The sequence below is a fragment of the Mustelus asterias genome, unplaced genomic scaffold (genome assembly GCF_964213995.1).
Source record: "Mustelus asterias unplaced genomic scaffold, sMusAst1.hap1.1 HAP1_SCAFFOLD_2152, whole genome shotgun sequence".
Lineage (NCBI taxonomy): Eukaryota > Metazoa > Chordata > Chondrichthyes > Carcharhiniformes > Triakidae > Mustelus > Mustelus asterias.
Genome location: NW_027592097.1, coordinates 12,882 through 36,513, shown reverse-complemented (window position 1 = coordinate 36,513; position 23,632 = coordinate 12,882). Strand labels below are relative to the sequence as shown.

The following is a 23,632-nucleotide window of genomic DNA, read 5'->3' as shown; positions in this document are numbered from 1 at the left end:
TAGGTGGTGAAATGTAAAGACAATCCAGTCCTTCAGTGTTTGTACTGGGTGTAACATTTAAGCCAATTTTTGAAATGAACCAACGCAAGGCGGGATTTGAATTGGCTCTTATTTGCATGTCTAAAAGTTGCATATCTCCTTTCAACTGCCTTCAGTGATTCCTGTGTTTGTTTTTCTTTCTTCTGGTGAACTATGTGAACATCGTTGCATGATCCCACAAGCAAACTACCAAGGCCATCAATGAAAAACTCTGGGAATGTTTCAAAAGAAATTTTTGTAATTAGCATTACTTTATCTCAACCTCTGACTTTTTTTCTGCCACAATGTAGGACAGAAAAAGATAATCCATCCAAAGTGGGTGGCAGCCCCCCACGGCAGAAGTACGCCCCAGCCCCCCAGCACACTGGAGGAAGACCAAATCTACATCTCTCATGTCCAGCCATCATTGCATTCACTTGCACCCTCCAGTAGCCCGGAGATGCTCACCTCAGTGGGTAATATATCTAGTTTAGGTTTGGGTTCACAGAGGATCACCTTACAGAGGGATGTCCACGCAGGAGGAGGCAGTGACAGCCAAGATCTCTGGCACTCAATTGAACGCTGGAGAGGAGGCCCCTGCTAAGTCTGAGTCAGATGTTGAGATCCTGGAAGTGGTCATGGAGACACTGCTGGAGACGCAGGGGAACATCCTATCAGAGGTCCTCAACAGAGTGGCAAGAGAGACGGAGAAATATATAAGCATTCTCACTGATGTTGTGGCTCTGGAATGTGAATACATGGAAGTTTCCATGGGGAAGATGGTGGAGGCCATGGAGATCCAGCAGAACACAGTTTCTGCCAGATACTTGCCCAGACCTGTAATCCATCACTCTGGCCAGAGTGCGCCACTGCAGGGGCTATGCTAAACGGGATGGGGGTCCCTTAACCTCCCTCCATGTGCCCTTTCACCTCAAAGAGTCAGGGCAGGCCCTCAGGCACCCAAAGGGAGGAGGAGTGTCAGGTGACACCCAGGGGGCATCCACCCAGAACAATACAAGGCTTTCCCAATCCCCTCTGCCTGTGACCCCGTCTGCTTCTGAGTTCTGGGAGAACGGGCCTGCACCTGAGCAGGAGACCCCAAAGCAGTGCAGAGACCTCCAAGCCTTAGACTTCCAGACAATGCCTGCCAAAGTCATCACAGACAAGGGGGCATGGTGGCTAGCAGACTGCCTCCACCTCTGCTGCGGATATTGGGAACACAGGCAGACCAAGTGGTAGAGTGAGGAAAATTAAGAAATTTTGAATTAACATTGGTGATACGGTGTCGAATCATTGTATACAGTTTTGACAACTTGTAAATGTATGTTAGCTTGCACTGATTGGAAGTTTCCTGGGTTCATTCTCACTGCCAGTTGTTTTAATGATCGCGTGTGCTCCATGCTTTCAGAGGGACAAAGGGTGAGTCTTCCTCTAATGCATGAAGACATCGCTCTTTGACAAGGCTGATGACAGCCATGTTCTAGAGGCATCCCACTTACACTATTACACTCACCTCCACTGCCCTTGGGATTCTATGGAGAGAACTTGTCATAATAGAAAGGTTAACCAGATGAGCCCTTGTCAGGCAGTTCCTTTCCCTCGGGGGGGAAAAAGGAGGTTTGCAGCTGTAAATTGGTTGTTTCTTCGGATCCCACCCTTGAATACTCCTGTCAGGGGCCCCCTGGGGGCAGAGGGTGTGAACAATGGGAAAACCCATTGACCAGGGCAGGACTGGGAGATCCCACACTGGCCAATGGCAGGCTGCCTCTGCCACCCCAAAACAGTCATGATGTTCACAGAGGACTCTGCCACCCCAAAACAGGCCATGGGTGCAGTGAATCCCACCCGGAGAATCTCGTGAGCTATGCTTTACAAGGATAACTAGGCGCATCCATAGACAAAAATTGATCAAAGCTGGTTAGTTACCAGAACTAGTGCAAACATACAATTACATGAGTGAGATTACCTGGATGAGCGACCCTTGACAATCGTGGGTCAAATCCAACACTCCATACCTTTTGTGTCCTGGCCAGAAAAAAGTTCACCACAAGGCTGGTTACCACGCAGCGTGGAAACCCATCCAGTGTGTGGAAACTACCAAACTGGGAAAATAGGCAGTCCCCATCATCGCTTCCTTTCTCATACCACAGCTTAAACTGGAATCGACTCCCACTCACAGAGGCGCCAACCTACAGAAAATAACATTCATTGGTATTTGGTGTTTGAGAAAATGGCACATATGCAATGAGGTTGATTTGAAGATATTCATTTAATTATAGTCTAGATATTATGGTGTGATTATAATGTATGTTTTGCAATTTTTAATGGTGGCTCTTATTTAAAACAAGAAGGTTAATGTTTGCATTAACATAGCAGACAAAATAATTTTATAAAAGCTTGATAAGCATTCATACTAATGGGTGGCACGGTTAGAACAGCTGCCTCACAGCACCAGGGAACCGGGTTCAATTCCGACCTTGGGTGACTGTCTGTGCTCCTTTCTCCCCGTGTCTGTGTGGGTTTCCTCTGGGTGCTCCGGTTTCCTCCCACAGTCTAAAGTTGTGCAGGTTAGGTGGGTTGGCCACGCTAAATTGCCCCTTAAGTGTCCCAAGATGTGTAGGTCAGGGGAATTAGTGGAGTAAATGATTGGGGTTACATGGATGGGGCGGGGGAGTGGACCTGGGTACAATACTCTGTTGGCCGATGGGTCGAATGGCCTCCTTCTGCACTATAGGGATTCTGTGATCAGCAATAATACCTCAGTTCTGTACCTCTAAAGAAAGGCATGCCTTTGTTTAACAGGCTGATTTTTTGAACATTCTTCTTTATCAAAGCATTTCAATCATTGTTAACTCATTCTGTCTTATAATTTGCCTTGACAAATTCTCCACAAGATTGTCATATGTTCATCCTTCTCCTTAAATATACATGTGCTAATTTGTAGAAACAGGTGTCACATTGACAAATAAAGGTGTTAATGGTGCAAATAGTAATGACAAGTAGCAATGTGGCATTACAATTGTATCTATCAGGGAGGAAGAATGGTCCGGAATCTCCTGCGGCTGAAGCGGCTCGCCAATGGCCACTGGCGGGATCTTCTGGTTCCACCGAAGTCATTGGCAATTTGCCTGCCTCGCCTGTCCTGCCATCGGGGGCCCACGGCAGAGGTTGACTTTGGCGGAACACAAGGATCCTGCCCATGGTTTTCTCCACACTGGAAAAGTAGCCACCTCAATACAGTTAATAGAAGAGATCCTGTAACGTTGTTATGTTATCCATAATACCTGATGCTAAAATGCCACCTCTACTACCGTCCGCGGGAGTTCACCTCCGTTATCCTGAAGGCAGTTTACATCCCACCCCATGCGAACATGAAGATCGCGCTGGACGAAATATACACCACTACGAATAGCCTTGAGACAAAACATCCCAAAGCTTTGTTCATCGTGGCCGGGGACTTTAATCAGGCCAAGCTCAAGAGCGTTCTACCAAGTTGCCACCAACATGTCTCCTGCTCCATCAAAGGCCCAAACATCCTAGACCTCTGCTACACAAATATCAAACATGCCTATCGCTCCATCGCCCGCCCACACTTTAGCAAATCAGACCACAAGGCTGCGCTCCTGCCCCCGGCTTACAAGCAAAAACTGAAGCGGGAGAATCCATCAAAGAAAATCGTGCAATGTTGGTCTGAGGAATCAGATAGTCTCCTACTTGGAGTCAGTGGACTGGTCAGTATTTAAAAACTGCGACCAGCCTGAACGAGTACGCCACTACAGTAACCGACTTCATTAGCAAGTGTGTAGAAGATTGTGTGCCAAAGAATCAAATCTGTGTGTTCCCCAACTGGAAACCATGGATGAACAGGGATATCCACTGCTTGCCGAAGGCCAGGTCTGAGATGATCAAGTCAGACGACCCTCACTTATACAAGAAAGCCAGATATGATCTAAGGAGATCCATCAAAGATGCCAAAAGACAGTACCTGACCAAGCTAGAGTCCCAGGCTAGCCACACCGACCCCCGCCGACTATGGCAAGGTCTGCAAGACATAACAGGCTACAAGATGAAGGTGTGTAAAATCGTCGGTTCCAACGCACCCCTCCCTGATGAGCTCATTGCATCCTATGCCCATTTTGAGCAAGATGTTAGCGAGAGCATGCCCTCCACCCTGGAAGCCCTGGATGAACCTGTACCTGGGGTCACCATTGCAGATGTCAGAGCTTGAAGGGCAACCCACGGGAAGTGACTGGCCTGGATGGGGTACCAGGACGGGCACTCAGATCCTGCGCGGATCAGCTGGCGGGGGTATTCACAGACATCTTCACCCTCTCTTTACAAAAATCTGAGGTCCCTATCTGCTTTAAGAAGACGACCATCATCCCGGTACCTAAGAAAAACCAAGCAGCGTGCCTTAATGACAATTGGCCGGTGGCTCTGACATCCATCATTATGAAGTGTTTGAGAGGCTAGTCATGGCACGAATCAATTCCAGCCTCCCAGACTACCTGGATCCACTACAGTTTGCCTATCGCTGCAACAGGCCCATAGCAGACGCCATCCCCCGGCCCTGCACTCAACCCTGCAACGCCTAGGTAACAAAGACACTTATATCAGACTCCTATTTACTGACTACAGCTCAGCCTTCAACACCATTATCCCCACGAAACTCATCTCCAAATTCCGTGGCCTGGGCCTCGGCACCTCCCTCTGTGACTGGATCCTGAACTTCCTAACTCACAGACCACAATCAGTAAGGATAGGCAACAAAACCTCCTCCATGATCATCCTCAACACCGGTGCCCCACAAGGCTGAGCCCCCTACTATACTTATACTGTAACTGTGTAGCCAAATTCCCCTCTAATTCAATTTTCAAGTTTGCTGATGACACTATTGTAATGGGACAGATCTCAAACAATGACGAGACAGAGTACAGGAATGAGATAGAGAATCTGGTGAACTGGTGCGGTGACAATAATCTCTCCCTCAATGTCAACAAAATGAAGGAGATTATCATCGACTTCAGGAAGCGTAAAGGAGAACATGCCCCTGTCTACATCAATGGGGACGAAGTAGAAAGGGTCGAGAGCTTCAAGTTTTTAGGTGTCCAGATCACCAACAACCTGTCCTGGTCCCCCCATGCCGACACTATAGTTAAGAAAGCCCACCAACGCCTCCACTTTCTCAGATGACTAAGGAAATTTGGCATGGCAGCTACGACTCTCACCAACTTTTAGAGATGCACTATAGAAAGCATTCTTTCTGGTTGTATCACAGCTTGGTGTGGCTCCTGCTCTGACCAAGACCGCAAGGAATTACAAAAGGTCGTGAATGTAGCCCAATCCATCATGCAAACCAGCCTCCCATCCATTGACTCTGTCTACACTTCTGCTGCCTCGGCAAAGAAACCAGCATAATTAAGCACCCCACGCACCCCGACATTCTCTCTTCTACCTTCTTCCGTCGGGAAAAAGATTCAAAAGTCTGAGGTCACGTACCAACCGACTCAAGAACAGCTTCTTCCCTGCTGCTGTCAGACTTTTGAATGGACCTACTTTGCATTAAGTTGATCTTTCTCTCCACCCTAGAGAGCTAGGAACTAATTAAGTGATTTTTTAATCTCAGGGTAAAATTAACTGTTGCACCGCAGTCATGTACGGTGTAGCAGTGTAATGGTCTATCAGCCTATCAGCCACATGGAGAGATGCAAGAAAAAAGCATTTGGATAAGTACATGGATGGGAAAGGATTAGAGAGATGTGGGCCAATTGGGACTAGCTGGGGAGGCACCATGGTTGGCATGGGCTGGCTGGGCTGAAGAGACTCTTTCCGTGCTGTATTGCTCTGTGACTCTAATGGTGGAATTTTCCTGTCCCACCCACCATGGGAATCATAGCGGGCGGGGAGGGGGGACCATGTAAAGTTCCATTGACCTCAGATGGGAATTTACGACCTTGGGGCAAACGCAACCGGAAAACTCCACCCTATGACTCTAAATATACTTAATGAAGCTCCAGCATTTTGAATTTAGGTGTAATGCATTCAAGAGGTGGCTAGATATTACACTTGAGGTGAATGGGATCAAAGGTTATGGGGAGAAAGCAGTATTAGGCGATTGAGTTGAATGATCAGCCATGATCGTGATGAATGGCGGAGCAGGCTCGAAGGGCCATATGGCCTTCTCCTGCTCCTATCTTCTATGTTTCTATGTAATCATTCTGAATTCTGGAAACCAGAGACATGACAGGTCCCTTACCACATCCAAGTTTGTTTTTTCCAATACATCCACCAGTTTTTCTAGTTTCGTTTCTTCTGTGAATAGAAAGTCCTCATCCACCCAAAGGAGATATTTGGTTGTGACCTGGGAAGCTGCCAGATTTCTCCCAGCAAACCATCCCTGGGGAGAAAAATAACAAAAATGAATAGCTATCAATAAAGGCAATGTGTTTTCTCTGACTTACATTCTGTGCTTGTTAAATCGCTGAAGAATTGGAACTCCCTGGCCAACAGCACTGTGGGTGGGCCTACACCTCAGGGACTGCAGCGATTCAAGAAGGCAGCTCACCACCACCTTCTCAAGGACAATTAGGGATGGGCAATAAATGCTGGCCTAGCCAGCGATGCCCACATCCTGTAAATGAACTTTATAAAAGTACTTTTATTTGAGATTTTATAGATGATATTGTTGACCATTTTAGTTTTAAAATTGAATTGTGTATGAAAGCGTGTGTTCTGCTTTACATTCCTCTATTTTTTGGTAAAATGAATAAGAACAAAGGATTTTGTACAGCTAAAAGTTATTTATGACTCAGCTAAGCAGAATCTGTTTGGTTGTTCTTGAGATTTAAGGCAGAAGTGGAAAACATAACCTGAAAAGCACTGCACTGATAACGATTGGGACAGGGCCTCCTCTGCACTGGTAGGATTCTATGATTCTATGGATGCAGTGTTGGTCACGAAAACAAGGTTTTCAGACAAGTCTTATCATCAAAGTCATGAACATTTAACAAAAATGATGACGCTTGACCTAAACAACGACACCTTCCATGTCACAAAGTTCGAGTGGTACTAAGCTCAGAAAATCCCTCGATAACCAGTTCTGAATTGGCAAGATTGTCTACCACCCTGCCCAGAATAATCAGAAATCCAACTAAATTCAACACTTAAGAGGCAGGATGGAAAGGTACTGATGTAACCCCAAACCTTACATTGTCTGGGTCTTTAATGCAATACTTAAAGTACGCAATGTATATGTAATTCCATTCCTGTAATGTAGGAATGAATATTAATTTGTAATTTTTATATAATTTTAATTTAACATTACTTTTTTATTATAATATTACTTTTTTAATATATCCACGATTCATTCCCCTGTAACCTGTTGAATTTCATAAGAACATAAGAAGTAAGAGCAGGAGTAGGCAATTCAACCCCTCGAGCCTGCTCCGCCATTCAATACGATCATGGCTGATCTTGTCGTGGCCTCAACTCCATTTTCCTGTCCATTCACCATAACCATTCAACACATTTCTAACTAAAAATCTGTCTACCTCCTCCTCAAATGTCCTGACATCCACCACACTCTGAGGTGGTGCATTCCACAGATTCACCACCCTTTGAGAGAAGTAATTTCTCCTAATTTCTGTTGTATATCTTCTTCCTCTAATCCTGAAACTATGACCTCTCATTCCAGATTGCCCCACGAGAGAAAATATCCTCTCTGCGTCTAACCCTGTCGAAAATATCCTCTCTGCGTCTAACCCTGTCAATCCCCTTTAGCATCTTATAAACCTCACTTAGATCTCCTCTCATTCTTCTGAACTCTAGAGAGTATAGGCCTAAACTGCCCAATCTCTCTTCATATGACAAACTCCTCATCTCTGGAATCAATCTAGCGAACCTTCTCTGAACTGCCTCCAAGGCAACTACATCCCTCCTCAAGTAAGGGGACCAATTGCTTTGTCTATTTTCTTACTCCTTTATTTTGCTTCTGTGATGCGTTTACACATTAAATATTCAAGATATTTATCCAGGCAATGCGAGACTTTGGTTACGCTTAGTTCTTCAATATAGGCTAGAAACTATGAATGGAACTAGAATGACATGAACTTAATTTCGGTTTACATTATCCATGTTGCGCATCATAACATCCAAAAAAAAAGTCCTGTACTTTTGCAAACGGCATCATGTATTGTTCGATGTGGGGTCCTTCAATTTTTTCAGGAGTTTCGCTGTCATCTGCAATGATTATTGTAATGTTTGGATAAAATTTACGGATGCTATTGATTAAGATCCGAAGCTTATGATATCTCAAGAATGTCTTTGTCACAATGGTAACCAAGGAGTTGATGTCACTCTCTGCAAAAAGGATGAAAGAAAACTGAAATTAGTTGCTTCGACATGCTGATCAAATTTTGTCTCAAGAAGGCCAGTTAGAAATCTAACAAAATGATTGAAATTATTTGAAATTCATTTCAAACCAGCTCTGTACCTATTGCCGGCAGAGGTAATTTAAATTCTGCCTTAAAAATTTAGCTAATCTTCAGCTTTTCTCACTAATCTTCCTTTTGTAACCTCAATTCCAATTTATTTTACCTGGTCCGGGATCAAATAACCGTGGCATTGGGGGTTGTCTGATGATGATTGGAAAAATGGCAGTATGTTCTTCAAACTGAAAGTGCACTTTTATGAAAAAGAAACAAAGAACAACAGTTGAATGAATTGAATAGAATAAATGTACAAATGCATAAATCCACCATTTATATCTCAGGATTATTTGCAGGAACGATGTACAGCTGCCCTGGAGTGGATGCCCTCGATTGTTAATAAGAAAAACCTGATACACTCACTTCATGCAGCTTAATGCCCCCTTCTCCAGCCACTGGGTCAGGCTCTCGGCTGCTCGGTCATTTACCCTCCATTTCAGTATCATTTATTTTCCTTTTACTTCATTTTTGGTCTGATACCTTCTTTCCTGCCTCTTACCCGTTCAGCCTTACCCACAGCTGTAAGCTGCCAAAGGACTGAAGTATCTTTTGAGCTTTTCTAAGGGGCCCACAGGAACCTTTGAACTTTGTCCAGTCAATTTTCTTCACGTGGCTGTATCTCTGGCGTGTGGTGGCACAGTAGTTAGCACTGCTGCCTCACAGCGCCAGGGACCCGGGTTCAATTCCAGCCTCAGGTCACTATCTGTGTGGTGTTTGCACATTCTCCCCATGTATGCATGGGTTTCCCCCGGGTGCTCCGGTTTCCTCCTGCAGTCCAAAGATATGTGGGTTAGTTTGATTGGCCATGCTAAATTGACCCTAGTGTTAGGGGGATTATCAGGGTAAATATGTGGGGTTACGGGAATAGAGCCTGGGTGGGATTGTGGTTGGCGCAGACTTGATGGGCCGAATGACCTCCTTCTGCACTGTAGGGATTATAGGGGATTCTATGAAAATTTCACGTGCCACGATTTTCTTAGTCTTGTTCCTGAATTAGGCAAACCGGTGCCTTGGAAGCTGCAAATAATAATGGGAATGAGCTGACTCAGAAAGTGGGGAGTTCACACACTACAGCTCCGACTACCCATGTACTAGGACTTGGTAGCATTTGCCAGGTACACAAAACCTAATTCTGGAGACAGAAGTATTTTAAGGGCAACATAGGAAGTGTTGTGCTTACCCAGATCAACAGCATCAATCTGATACCTTATGCTTGTATACGTAACGTGTTTGAGTATATCATTGACCATTTCCAAGCTTGGGCTGATTATTGTTAATTTTTTTTTGCCCGTTCCACTTAACACACCTTCAGGAGTTTCAACAATTGTGTTGAACACTCCTTGTGATGCTTTCAGTTTGACCTTGGTCTAAAAAGTAAATAATATAATGTTAGTACAAATAACTTAATATCCTACCAAACCTTTGGTGAACTTAGAACCATAGAACCATAGAAAATTACAGCTCAGAAACAGACCCTTTGGCCCTTCTTGTCTGTGCCGAACCATTTTTTGCCTAGTCCCACTGACCTGCACTTGGACCATATCCCTCTCATCCATGAACCCGTCCAAGCTTTTCTTAAATGTTAAAAGTGACCCCGCATTTACCACTTTATCCGGCAGCTCATTACACGCTCCCACCACTCTCTGCGTGAAGAAGCCCCCCCTAATATTCCCTTTAAACTTTTCTCTTTTCACCCTTAACCCATGCCCTCTGGTTTTTTTCTCCCCTAGCCTCAGTGGAAAACTTCTGTAATATAAGTACAACAGATAGAGTTAAAAATACATTTCCAATTAAATTGTGTTGATAAGGTAAGTAGACTGTATGTCAATGACTGATGTTCAATAAGGTTGTACATACCATATGGTCCTCTCTTTGGGCGACATGTACCCCTAAACCTAAAGCCAGGGACATTTTGAAAGATTAATTTCTTTGTGGTGAAAAATAAAGCTGTCTGTTTTCAATTCTATTCACTGGAAAATGAAATATATGTACAGACCTGGGATAAGAATAGAATATAGTGGCATGACCTCAACACCTTGAATAGGATAGCTTAGGGGAGAATTGTGTTGTGCGATGATTATTTTCTTCACGGTTGATTCGCTCCTGTGTAGAAACAAGCATTGTATGAAGAACAATACAACATTGAACAAACTTTTACTTATTTTTCTCTACAATCATTAATAAAATGCTGAAAATCTGCATTTTCCCATTGAAGTCACACTGACACAATAAATAAAATTGCAGCAGCTGAAAAGATGCAGTGAAGAATGAGAAATAACTCTAATTTGCAGAGAGATACTCCACCCACTAATCTCTTCATAAAAGAAATGGTGCTATGGCTTCCAAGACCAGTGGTTTACACTGCTGCCTCACAGTGCCAGGGACCTGGGTTTGATTCCCAACTTGGGTCACTGCCTGTGTGGAGTCTGCACATTCTCCCCATGTCTGCGTGGGTTTCCATCGGGTGCTCCAGTTTCCTCCCACAGTCCGAAAGGTGTGCTGGTTAGGTGCATTAGCCATGCTAAATTTTCCCTCGGTGCACCTGAACAGGTGCTGGAGGTGGCGACTAGGGGATTTCCACAGTAACTTCATTGCAGTGTTAATGTAGGCCTACTTGTGACACTAATAAATACACTTTAAAAACTTTAAAATTGATCAAGGTTGTCCTCAGTTCCTTGGAAGCCAATTGTGCAGGAGGGGCAAACATCAGATTGCCAATAGATTTGGGGAATGTGAGAACTAAGAATCCTTTACAGACATTCCCAAATAAATGACTGTTTTACACAACTGAAACAAGTTACAATATATGCAAAGAAGGCTGGGAAAAGACACAGCACCTGTCAAGCCCATCTAATGCACATATTGCAACTGTGCACCCAACTCCTCATTATTCAAGGGGAGGCGACGGCCTAGTGGTACTATCACTAGACTATTAATCAACAAACTCAGCTAATGTTCTGGGTTCGAATCCCACCACGACAGATGTTGGAATTTGAATTCAATGAAAAAATATCTGGAATTAATAATCTACTGATGACTATGAAACCATTGTCAGAAAAACCCATTTGGCTCGCTAATGTCCTTTAGGGAAGGAAAGCTGCCATCCTTACCTGCTCTGACCTACATGTGACTCCAGAACCACAGCAATATGGTTGACTCTCAACTGCCCTCGGGCAATTAGGGATGGGCAATAAATGTTGGTTAGCTAATAATGCCCATGTCCCATCAATGAATAAAAGAAATGTAATCCAGCATAAGTCAGAAAGCACAGAGAGAAATAATAAACCTCTAGAAAATTTCTCTTGAATTCCCAAAGCGCTGGAGAATCTAGAGCAAACAGGGCAGAAAACAGAAATATCGGCTGGAATTCTCCAATGTCCCGCCGCCTGCGAGAATTTGGCGCACAGCCAAATTTCCATTCACTGCAGCGGGACTGGAAAATCCCAGTCGTGGGCGAGGTGGGAGAATTCCAGCCGTACTCTTCGAACAGCTTATGTTAAATGTACATTAATTGTATCCAAATGGTATGCATTAACTGGGGATTCACTGACACAGACTAAAATTGTGGGTGTTTGGGTTAGGCAGTACAAGCATGCAACATTGGCTCCAGTTCTATCCTTCACCCTCTGCCTTTTTGGAGTAGAACAGCTTACTTTACCAATTATACAGGGAGGTGCTTCAGTGGTCACGTGTAATGGAATGTGGTTGATTACCATCTAAGAAGAAGATCCTTTCATAACAATCTGAGAGGGATGAGGTTATAAGTGGTATAGCTGAGAAAAAAATAATCTATATTATGTGATGCCTCCATCTTTTAAAATTTTTAAAATCATCTCTGCTCTCAGCCTATATTTCAGAAAAGTAAGTTCTTCTTAACACAACTCAGAATCTTAAGAGTATGAATATTTATTTGTACTAGAACCATAGAATCCATATTCTATGAGGCCATTCAGCCCATTGAACCTGCACTGAAGCGCCTGTTTCCATGCTGTAACCCTCTATGACTATGACTAAGACAGCAACACAGCTTGGATCATTTCCCCAGTTAATATTCAAGTTCAGATATTCCTATTGAAATGTAATGTATGCAGGAACTGAATGGGCAGTGACTTTTACAGATTCCTCGATAGACCTTCTCAATTACCCAAGTTTGTTAATCCTGTAGTAGGAAATCTTTTTGCCTCCACTCCAAAAGTCAACTTCTTTCCCGGAATGAGATGCAGAAAGCAGAGAAAGGTGAGTAAATGCAGTAAGAGTTGTCATTTATAAATTACCTTTTTTTGTGTTGTTCGTATTGTAGTTTTCTTCTTTTCTTGACTGACAAAATATCCTTCTGAATAAAACCTTTTTCAAAATCATGCAAAACCATTTCTGGTTCCAAAGCTCTACAGCTGCATTCATTATCACCATATGACCTGTAAAACTCGGAAACATTTAAAATTGAGATTAGCCGGTTCAACAGACCCTGCGAAGAACATTCATGTCCTTCCTAAATGCACCAAGCGCACTTGGACTATACAACCTAACAACAATTTGGCACAGTGACTGCTGCCTCACAGCGCCAGGGACCCGGGTTCAATTCTGTTTTGGGTCACTGTCTGTGTAGAGTTTGCACATTCTCCCTGTGTCTGTTTGGGTTTCCTCTGGATGCTCTGGTTTCCTCCCACAGTCTGAAAGATGTGCTGGTTAGGTGCATTGGCCATGCTAAATTGCCTCTTTGTGTCCCAAGATATGTAGGTTAGGGGGATTAGCGGGGTAAGTGCATGGGGTTACAGGGATAGGAGGGGGGTGGGTCTGGGTAAGACACACTGTTGGAGAGTCGGTGCAGTCTCAATGGGCCGAATGGCAGTGTGACACATCCTTTTCTGATATGTAGATGCTCTTTTGATAATCCTAGCCTTCTGGCAACAGCAAATTGCATTTGCCTGGGCTAAGGCATTCCCTTCTGCACTGTAGGGAATCTGTGAAAAAGTCTAACGATGACCATGATACCATCGTCAATTGTCATATAAACCATCACTTTAATTGCCGTCCTTTAGCGAAGGAAATCTGCCATCCTCACCTACACCCAGTGCAATGAAGAAAATGAGGACCATCATTTTAATATTCTAAAACTGGATTACAAGGAGCTATAAATATTACAGTTAACAAAGCTTACCAGTTCCCTCCATATGGAGACAGAAATGTTAGTTTCTCCAGTGGCGTGAGCTTTAAGTGCAGATTAGTAGTAGGATTGTTCATTTTCCTAATGGGGCGTAAATTCCTCGATGCAATAAAGACCCTGCTGATGATGACACTGATCAAAAATGCTTCCAATCCAGCTAACATGAAGATCAGGCAGAAAGTCTTGTACTGCATTCTGAAAAAGATTGTGATTAATGTGAATTAAATTCGCAACTTAATCAGATTGAGATCAAGCCATCTTGAATACGTGCAATGTAAGGCCATCTGATAATTCAATGTGTTAATATACTGTGTGAGAGACTAACCATATTGATCAGTAGGATTCAGATAGGATCCTGCGGTTAGCTGACCACTGGTTATTTATTAGTGTCACAAGTAGGCTTATATTAACACTGCAATGAAGTTACTGTGAAAAACCCCTAGTTGCCACACTCCGGCACCTCTTCGGGTACACTGAGGGAGAATTTAGCATGGCCAATGCACCTAACCAGCACGTCTTTTAGACTGTGGGAGGAAACCAGGGCACCCGGAGGAAACCCACGCAGCCACAGGGAGAACATGCAGACTCCACACAGATAGTGACTCAAGCTGGGAATTGAACCGGGTCCCTGGCGCTGTGAGGCAGCAGTGCTAACCACTGTGCCACCATGTCACCCATAGCCATAGGTTCAAGTTCAAGTTAAGTCTGAATGCACCTCTGATCTTGATAGAGAATAGAATGCCTTAGCCCAGTGGTTAGTGCAATTTGGTACAAAAGCAGAAAATGCTGGAAAATCTCAGCAGGTCTGACAGCATCTATGGAGGGAGAAGGACATTGGCTGCACAGTATTTTGCCCGTAGTTAAATGCAATTTGCTATTGCCAGAAGGCTAGGATTACCGAAAGAGTTTCTGGGGTTGCGATATTACTGCCCTGCCCACCTTAGGAATTGGAGTGGGTGAGGGGTGGACAATGTTGACCTTGGGTGGGATTTTACGGTTTCAGGACAGACGAGCGAAGCTGTAAAACCCCACCCTACAAGTCAGAAAAGGATGGGGGCGATTCTCCCATCCCGCTACGCTAATGTTTGAGTGCAGCTGGGAAATTTAGGTCTGATCTGCGGGATCCGCGCTGGGTGTCTGGTCTCGAGATTGTCTCCCAGTGCTGGATTTCTGGCGCCATCAGCTCCGAGCCGGAAATAGGTGCGGAGCTGCAGAATGCCCACACACAGTAATTTAAATATATTTTAAATGTAATTAGCTGGCATGAGACTGAATTCTACGGGCCTACAAGTCTCTCTCCGCACCCCCGCCAGGAGTATTGCACTCCAGCGGGAACTACAGTAGCTGCCCACCTTCGGGGAGCTGACGGCCCAACCCCGCTGGAGTGAAGGAGGGCAGTGGGACCCCCTAGAAGTAGGGCGGCAGGGGGATGGTGCCCCATGGGTATCGGCACCTTGGCAGTGCCAGTCTGGGCCCCCTGGAACTGCCCAAGCGGCAAAGTGCCACTGCCCAGGGGACAACTTTGCACTACCCACCAACCATCGGGAAGCGCCTGATGGGGCGGGGCCTGATGGGTTGATCAGTGGGGGTGGGAGGGGAGGGAGGGAGCGATCGGGGCTCGCCATCGGGGTGAGGGTGAGGGGGGTCAGCCTGCTGGGGGGAGGGGGTCAGGTTTGCGGGGGGGGGGTGTTGTCGGTACTGTGGAGGGCAATGGGGGTTGGGACTGCCAGTGAGGGGGATTGGGGGGAGGAGGGTGGGAGGGGCCTGCTGGAGATCAGGGCGGGCCAGGAGTGAGGGGGGTTGGGGCTGGCTCGGGCATGTTCAGTGGGCCAGTGATCAGGCCTTGGGGGGGGTGCGGAGGGCCAGTGTTGCAGGGATCGTGAGGCTGGCCAGTGATCAAACTGGCCAGCGATCGGAAGGCCGGCAGACAGGAGCCATTATGCAGATGCCGATCTCAGAGCAGACAGATCGGTGTATGCGCAGTGGCCCGCTCAGCGCTATGCTGCCAGCCTCTCCAGTGGGAATAGGCCCCGCCTCTAATTTTCAGCATGATTCACGCTGACGCACTCTGCAGTGCACAGAGTGTGGGAGATTCTTCTCTGACCTCGCACTGTTAAAAACCAGCGTGATTTACTCCAGTTTGTATGCAAATTCAACATTTAGAATTTTTTGGGAGAATCCTGGCTGGTGTGTCTCACTTTCACCAAACTGGAAATAGCTTCCATGCTAAACCAGGTGATACCAGTTCCCCGAGAACATAATCTAGAAGGCTGGGGCATCAAAAGCACTGCTCAGACTTAGTGAAGCAGGTCTGTTTGGAAAGTGGTTGCTCCATGTAGTTCTCGTGGTGCTAGATTTGACCCATGGTGCAAAGATCATAAAGGATGCCCAACTCCATCCACCTGATCAATAGAACTGACGGGCATTCCTCATAATGATTTTATTCATGGTAAGCATTCCATTGAATATTGGCGTCTCTTTACTTAGCCACCGTGAACTTGTGCGTTAATGAGTTTGCAGCCTCCAGCTCTAACTCCTATGCTGCATCAGTCTCCACACACAGCCTTCTTGTAGAATACCATCCAACAAATCTCACTGTGAATGAGATCCATCTTTCTCAGTCATTATTCGTGAGCATTCTTTGCATGTAGCTTGATGCTGAGAGTATTTACCACATGGAGTCATAGAGAAATACAGCATGGAAACAGGCCCTTCAGCCCAACTAGTCCATGCCGACCAGGTTTCCTAAACTGAACTATCCCCATTTGCCTGTGTTTGGGCCATATCCCTCTAAACGTTTCCCATCCATGTACCTGTCCAAATGTCTTTTAAATGGTGTAATTGTACCTGCCTCTACCACCTCCTCTAGCAGCTCATTCCATATTCGCACTACCCTCTGTGTGAAAAACTTGCCCCTCAGGTCCCTTTTACACCTTTCCCCTCTCACCTTAAGCCAATGCCCTCTAGTTTTGGACTCCCCTACCCTGGGGAAAAGACCATGGCTATTCACCTTATTGATGCCCCTCATGATTTTATAGACCTCTATAAGGTCACCCCTCAGCCTTCTATGCTCCAGGGAAAAAAGTCCCAGCCTATCCAGCCTCTCCTTATAATTCAAGCCTTCCGGTCCTGGTAACATCCTTGTAAATCTTTTTTTGCACCCTTTCCAGTTTAATAACATCCTTCCTATAGCAAGTGACCAGAATTGTTCGCAGTACTCCAAATTCATACTATAAACATAAAATAACAAGAATAAATAGGTGCCTCTTGGCTTGGAATGCGACCGGAATTGTACGTAGTACTCCAAATTCAATCAACCAACTTATCCCTGCTGCAATGCTTGATTTCGCTTTCCTGATCTAGCTCTGCCACTGAAGTAACTAATGCTATTCTTTCTCACTCCACACTTCCCCTTCTCTCAGATCTGATGTTGCATCTTCTTTTAAGCACGCCTGTTGTGTTCTCATTCACAAAATGTTGTTTATTGTGTATTTCTCAGACTTCAGTGGCTTGGAGCTGCAATGTAGTTATAAAAATCTTTCTGCTGTTGTCCTGCCAGAACCAACCCACAGGATATTGACCTTCCGAATTCTTGGAGCGGAATGCAAAGAATCTTCACTCCCGAGTGACAAACAAAGGCTAAGTCAGTGGAAGAAAAGCACCGTTGCGGGCATTCATTGTAAAATAAGGCTATCATTTTACAATAAGCCTTTCGATATGAATATTGCACCATTAACCATCAGCTAGCTAAAGATTGAAAACTTGTTGAGTCAGTTCTGTCTCCTGTCCGGGGCAGCACGGTGGTTAGCACTGCTGCCTCTCAGCGCCAGGGACCTGGGTTCGATTCCTGGCTTGGGTCACTGTCTGTGTGGAGTCTGCATGTTCTCCCCCCGTGTCTGCGTGGATTTCCTCCGGGTGCTCTGGTTTCCTCCCACAGTCTGAAAGACGTTGTGGTTAGGTGCGTTGGCCATGCTAAATTCTCCCTCAGTGCACCCGAACAGGCGCTGAAGTGTGGCGACTAGAGGATTTTCACAGTAACTTTGTGGCAGGGTTAATGTAAGCTGACTTGTGACACTGATAAACAAACTTAAAACTTTTGAGCATCCCAAGCCAGGAGGCACCTTCTCATTTTTGTTATTGTATGTTTATATTATGTATTATGGAGGATCAGAGGTCAGCACTTTGTGTGTGTTATCAAGGATGAGAAACTGGACCAAGTATATTGATGAGAAGCCTGTTGGGGGACAAAAGGAATTTAGGAACATGGATACCTTTAAAATGGCCGGAATTCTCTGACCTCGCCTGCAGCTGGGATTCTCCAGTCCTGCTGCAGTGAATGGAGTTTTGGCTGAGTGCCAGATTCCCCATTCTCGCTGGCAGCGGTCGTTGGGCATGCGAGTCCCGAGAATCCCGGCCAATGGACATAAGAAATGTCTAAAGCTTAGGTTATTGGATCATTTTTTTGGATTGGAACTAAGGTTGCTCAAATGAAAACAAGGGAATCCGAGTCTCAACATCTCGCTTTTGATGTTAGTCAGGTTGTAGAATCAACATCTTAGTCACCATTTTGAAAGTATACCTTTTGTATTGTAACTTCTTTACTGCTCTTATTGCAGTTCCTATTATAAACATATAGGAACAAGTCTATCCCTGATCTCTGAGAATCAAAGATCAAGTCTAATATAAACCATAGGATCCCTACAGTGCAGGAGGAGGCCATTCGGCCTATCGAGTCTGCACCGACCACAATCCCACCCAGATCCCTATTCCTGTAACCCCACACATTTACCTTGCTAATCACCCTGACACTAGGGTCAATTTAGCATGGCCAATCAACCTAACCCACATCTCTTTGGACTGGGGGAGGAAACCCCCACAGACACGGGGAGAACGTGCAAACTCCACACAGACAGTGACTCGAGGCCAGGAATCGAACCCAGGTCCCTGGCGCTGTGAGGCGGCAGTGCTAACCACTGTGCCACCGTGCCGCCCCCAATCGCTTATACTCAGGCAGGATTAATTCAAAGCAAATGAGAATGAAACTGGTTAAATGATGATCTCAGCCAAGCCGATGGTAAATGATGGAGTTAAATGGTTATCATAAATTAGGCAGAAAACTAGGCAACCAACAAAAAAGGAAACCCGGATTGTCAGCGGCTAAATGGAAAATGAAAAGGGGATTACTTTAGAATTAGATTATGTTGATGCTACTCCTTGCACCTTTGGCTCTTTGTGTGACCCTGGTATGAAAATAAATGAGAGTAACTTAAAAAAAATACAAAATATAGAGTCCACTAACATGAGAAGTTTTTACAGAAAATGCTGGAAAAACTCAGCAGGTCTGACAGCATCTGACAGCACAGATACTGTAAGAAGTCTCACAACACCAAATTAAAGTCCAACAGGTTTATTTGGAATCACGAGCTTTTGGAGCACTGCTCCTTCATCAGGTGAATGGATTCACTGATGAAGGAGCAGCCAGCGCTCTGAAAGCTAGTGATTCCAAATAAACCTGTTGGACTTAAACCTGGTGTTGTGAGACTTCTGACTGTGTCCAACCAAGTCCAACATCGGCAACTCCACATCATGGCTAGCACAAATACTGTCAGATCTGCTGAGTTTTTCCCGCATTTTCTGTTTTTTGTTTCAGATTCCAGCATCCGCAATATTTTGCCTTTATGCGATACATTTTTACTTGTACCCAGGTGAACAAAAGGATTAGTTCTGTTAAAGTGGTTGAAAACTAATAGAGTCAAAGAAAGACTAATGTAATTTCATTTGGATGCTTCATGGCAGGATGGAGAAGTTTAAAGATTATTTTATTAGTGTCACAAGTATGCTTACATTAACACTGCAATGAAGTTACTGTGAAAATCCCCTAGTCGCCACACTTTGGCACCTGTTTGGGTACACTGAGGAGAATTTAGCATGGCTGATGCACCTAACCAGCACATCTTTCAGACTATGGGAGCACCCGGAGGAAACCCATGCAGACACGGGGAGAATGTACAAATTCCACACAGACAGTGACCCAATCCAGGAATCGAACCTGGGTCCCTGGTGCTGTGAGGCAGCAGTGCTAACGACTGTGTCACCGTGAAGTGGACTTTATTGACTGGTAATGGTGCTTCTGAATAGAGCAAGTGAAATCTTTATGGCACTCACAGCATCACAGACCCATTTCTTTGTGAGTCTCACCAGCTTCTTTCGGGTTGTGCGCCATTCAATTTTCATATTGGCTCCATTCATCCAGGAGCTTTGCAAAGCCAACAACAAACCTTTCCCCATCAGGCACCTTTCGATCTCAAATCAAAATTCAAATTCCTTCCTCAAGGAGGGCTTCACGGTGGCACAGTGGTTAGCACTGTTGCCTCACAGCGCCAGGGAGCCGGGTTCAACTCCTGCCTCGGGTCACTGTCTATGTGGAGTTTGCACATTCTCCCGTGTCTGCGTGGGTTTCCTCCGGGTGCTGCGGTTTCTTCCCACACTCCAAAGATGTGAGGGTTAGGTGGATTGGCCATGTTAAATTGACACCCAGGGCCCTATTTTACCATTTTAATTCTAAGTGCTGGGCAGACTTGCAACTGGGTGTTTCAGATCCGACTTTTAGACCCGTTCTCCGGCACCCCCATTCGCACCCTGCCTGAAAAAATAGTAGCGATTCTGAATCGCACTGCAGAAGCCTGTGGGCGGAGCTTATCGCGCCCGAAACCCTGCAGCTCCGATCGAAGCCTTCAATTGCGCATACGCAGTAAAGCAAAATAGAAAAATGCTCCCTTGCCACGTCGCTCCCGGGCCAAATAATGCCAGGGTGAGGCTGGTGGAGCTAATAATTAATAGCACGTCTAAGAGAAGTTGGGAAGATATTCTTTTTCTACTATCCTATTATTTTAGCTTACCTAACAGGACAAGTTGTGACCAGAGAGACTCGTTCTCAACACTGAAAATCCAATCCTTCATGAACTAACTGAACATGCAACACTATTTCCCCATTCCAAACCCTGATCAAAGAAGTGAGGCTGTAGCTAGAATCATCCAAAGACCCAACGGCCCAAATTTCCCTCCACCCACTGCCCCAGATCTGCTCCAACTTCCTGCATTGAGACTCATTGTCCCTATAGGTTGATTCAGCAGAATCCTGGACACCAAGGGTCACCAAGGACTGCTGACGAGGGACTGCCGCACTGGAAGTGGAGTCAGTCTAAGTTAAGAAGCATCCCAGAAAGCTGAAGCTTAATCGAAATTTAGCTTTCGAACTTAAAAAAAAAATTACAGCAAAACAAAATGGAAGCATCACAGGCAGTTTCAACGCCTGTGTAAATCAAATCCACATAAATCTCAGAGATTTCCTCCATGACTGTGATCAAGTTGGGATTCATGGGCAGGATTTTACGACCTCACGCGTCCCAAAACCATAAAATCCTGCCTGAGGTCAACAGACCTTTCTGTGGTCTGCCCCTCACCCGCTCCGATTCCCATGGCGGTCGGGGCGGTAAAATCCGGCCCATGGCTTAGTGATCCCATTGGCCCCATAAACTCTATTAGGATATCTATAAATCAGGTATTAAATGAATAACGTTGTCCAGTCTTAAAACAAAGCAGATGGTGAATGAGCCCAACAAATCAGGAATTTTTGTTGACTTAATACCCACTTTAATTGGACACAAATTTATTTCATTTTTCAATGTTGTGTTACAATCAATTTTATTACGAGGAACATCCCAACACAACTGAAGGCAAACAATCTTACCTTGAACCTGTTTCGAGAGAGGAGTTCTGGCTGCAGAAAAGATATCTTTTAAAGTTTACCAACTCACGAAGGAAGGACAAAATAGAAACTTAGAATTGAGGCAACTTCTCTACAGATCTTTTGGCACAGTCCTTAGCCAAGCCAGATACAATTGAAATGGCATGTAGTTTACTGGTGCTATTCTTCAGTCTGGTGTTCTGGATGTAATGATTGGTTCAAAATGAACCAGTGAAAATGTGACATGGTTCAATGATGCTTTAACACCATCCAGACAAACACAATGCCATAAACACAACAGCAATTTGTACACTATACAGAAATAGTACCTGCAATAGTGCCTAGTATGTAAAGGAACCCATCAAAGCATTTAGGGAAAAAGGAAACAAAGATTTTTTTCAGATTATTTGATAGATTACTTTAAAGATTGGGCACAACCAGGTGCCAAGGGTAAGGCCAGGTTAGATTTTAGGCAGTTTTTCTTTTCCCAGAGGATAAATCTATGGAATAAGTTTCCCACTTGATTTTCTGCAATTATTCATGTTTGTGGCTGGAGCAGTGATCACATCACGTAAAAGGTAAGTTGTTGTTTCACACTTAGATAGAGTGGAGAAGTGGAAGAATTTGTAATTGCATTGGCAATCTTTGAGCGGCGCGGTGGCTCAGTGGGTAGCACTGCTGCCTCACAGCGCCAGGGACCCAGGTTCAATCCCTGGCTTGGGTCACTGTCTGTGCGGAATCTGCACGTTCTCCCTGTGCCTGCGTGGGTTTCCTCCGGATGTTCCGGTTTCCTCCCACAGTCTGAAAGATGTGCTGGTTAGGTGCATTGGCCATGCTAATTTCTCTCTCAGTCCTACCCAAACAGGTGTCAGAGTGTGGCGACTAGGGGATTTTCATGGTAACTTCATTGCAGTGTTAATGTCAGCCTACTTGTGACACTAATAAATTAACTTTAAACCAGTTGCCCTATTTACGACATTACAATGGTACCTACACTTCAAAATATTGAATCGTAAAGTGCTCTGAGATACCCTGAGCTTGTGAAAGGTGCTATATAAAAAGAAGTATTCCCTTCTAATTAAATCTTTTAAATGTTTCCATATAATTGTTAAAAAGTGGTCAAAAAATGGTGGATATTATTATTACTCCCATTCTATTGAGTGCCCATTGTGTAGCATTAAAAAGTGTGCCATCTCACATAGAAGATAATCATTAAAATTGGATGTGGAGATGCCGGCGTTGGACTGGGGTGGGCACAGTAACAAGTCTCACAACACCAGGTTAAAGTCCAACAGGTTTATTTGGTATCATGAGCTTTTGGAGCACTGCTCCTTCATCAAGTGAGTCTCGATATGCGCAATCTTCTTGGAGATCCTCTCCACTTTGAGCCGGCAGTTTGTGGTGTCGGTGGTAGCCATGATGTGGAGATGCTGGCATTGGCATCTCCACATCATGGCACTCACCTGATGAAGGAGTAGCGCTCCGAAAGCTCATGGTTACCAAATAAACCTGTTGGACTTTAGCCTGGTGTTGTGAGATTTCTTACAGTAAAATTGGATGTTTAAGAGCAAGTATTACTTCAAAACCTGAAATAATGCTCATTAAACCTCAGTGAATTGCACTTGATTGCGTATTGTCAATGTAGAGTGTTGCTTTGGTTTGTTTGTCGTGTTTGTCATGGTAATTTTATTATTGGTCTAAGGACATACTTTGGCGTTCTGATTTGTTTGTAATTTCTGCTGCTGTGGCCTTAGCCTCTTGTCCATGTTGTCACTGTAAATGAGAATTTGTTCTTAATTGACTCAACTGGTTAAGTAAAGGTTAAATAAATAAATACTTTTCATCTTTGGGTGGCACGGTGGCACAGTGGGTTAGCACTGCTGCCTCATAGTGCCAGGGAGGGACCCGGGTTCGATTCCTAGCTTGGGTCACTGTCTGTGTGGAGTCTGCATGTTCTCCCCGTGCCTGCGTGGGTTTCCTCCGGGTGCTCCGGTTTCCTCCCACAGTCCGAAGATATGCTGGTTAGATGCATTGGTCATGCTAAATTCTCCCTCAGTGTACCCGAACAGGAGTGTGGCGACCAGGGGATTTTCACAGTGACTTCATTAAAGGGTCATCTGGACTCGAAATGTCAGCTCTTTTCTCTCCTTGCAGATGCTGCCAGACCTGCTGAGATTTTCCAGCATTTTCTCTGTTGGTTTCAGATTCCAGCATCTA

At 44.9% G+C, this 23,632-nt stretch overlaps 1 protein-coding gene across 1 annotated transcript; it reads right to left on the bottom strand.

The window, feature by feature from the left end:
• Positions 1-32: 32 nt before the first annotated feature.
• On the bottom strand, positions 33-23,181 carry LOC144489406 (beta-1,4 N-acetylgalactosaminyltransferase 2-like). The gene is made up of 11 exons (XM_078207242.1): positions 23,125-23,181; positions 13,663-13,856; positions 12,779-12,919; positions 10,501-10,607; positions 10,362-10,399; positions 9,685-9,865; positions 8,614-8,700; positions 8,189-8,376; positions 6,275-6,415; positions 1,985-2,207; positions 33-250 (listed from the first exon to the last, which is right to left on the bottom strand). Exons 1-11 carry the CDS (start codon positions 23,179-23,181, stop codon positions 33-35), a joined length of 1,575 nt encoding a protein of 524 aa, XP_078063368.1.
• Between the last annotated feature and the right edge of the window lie 451 nt (positions 23,182-23,632).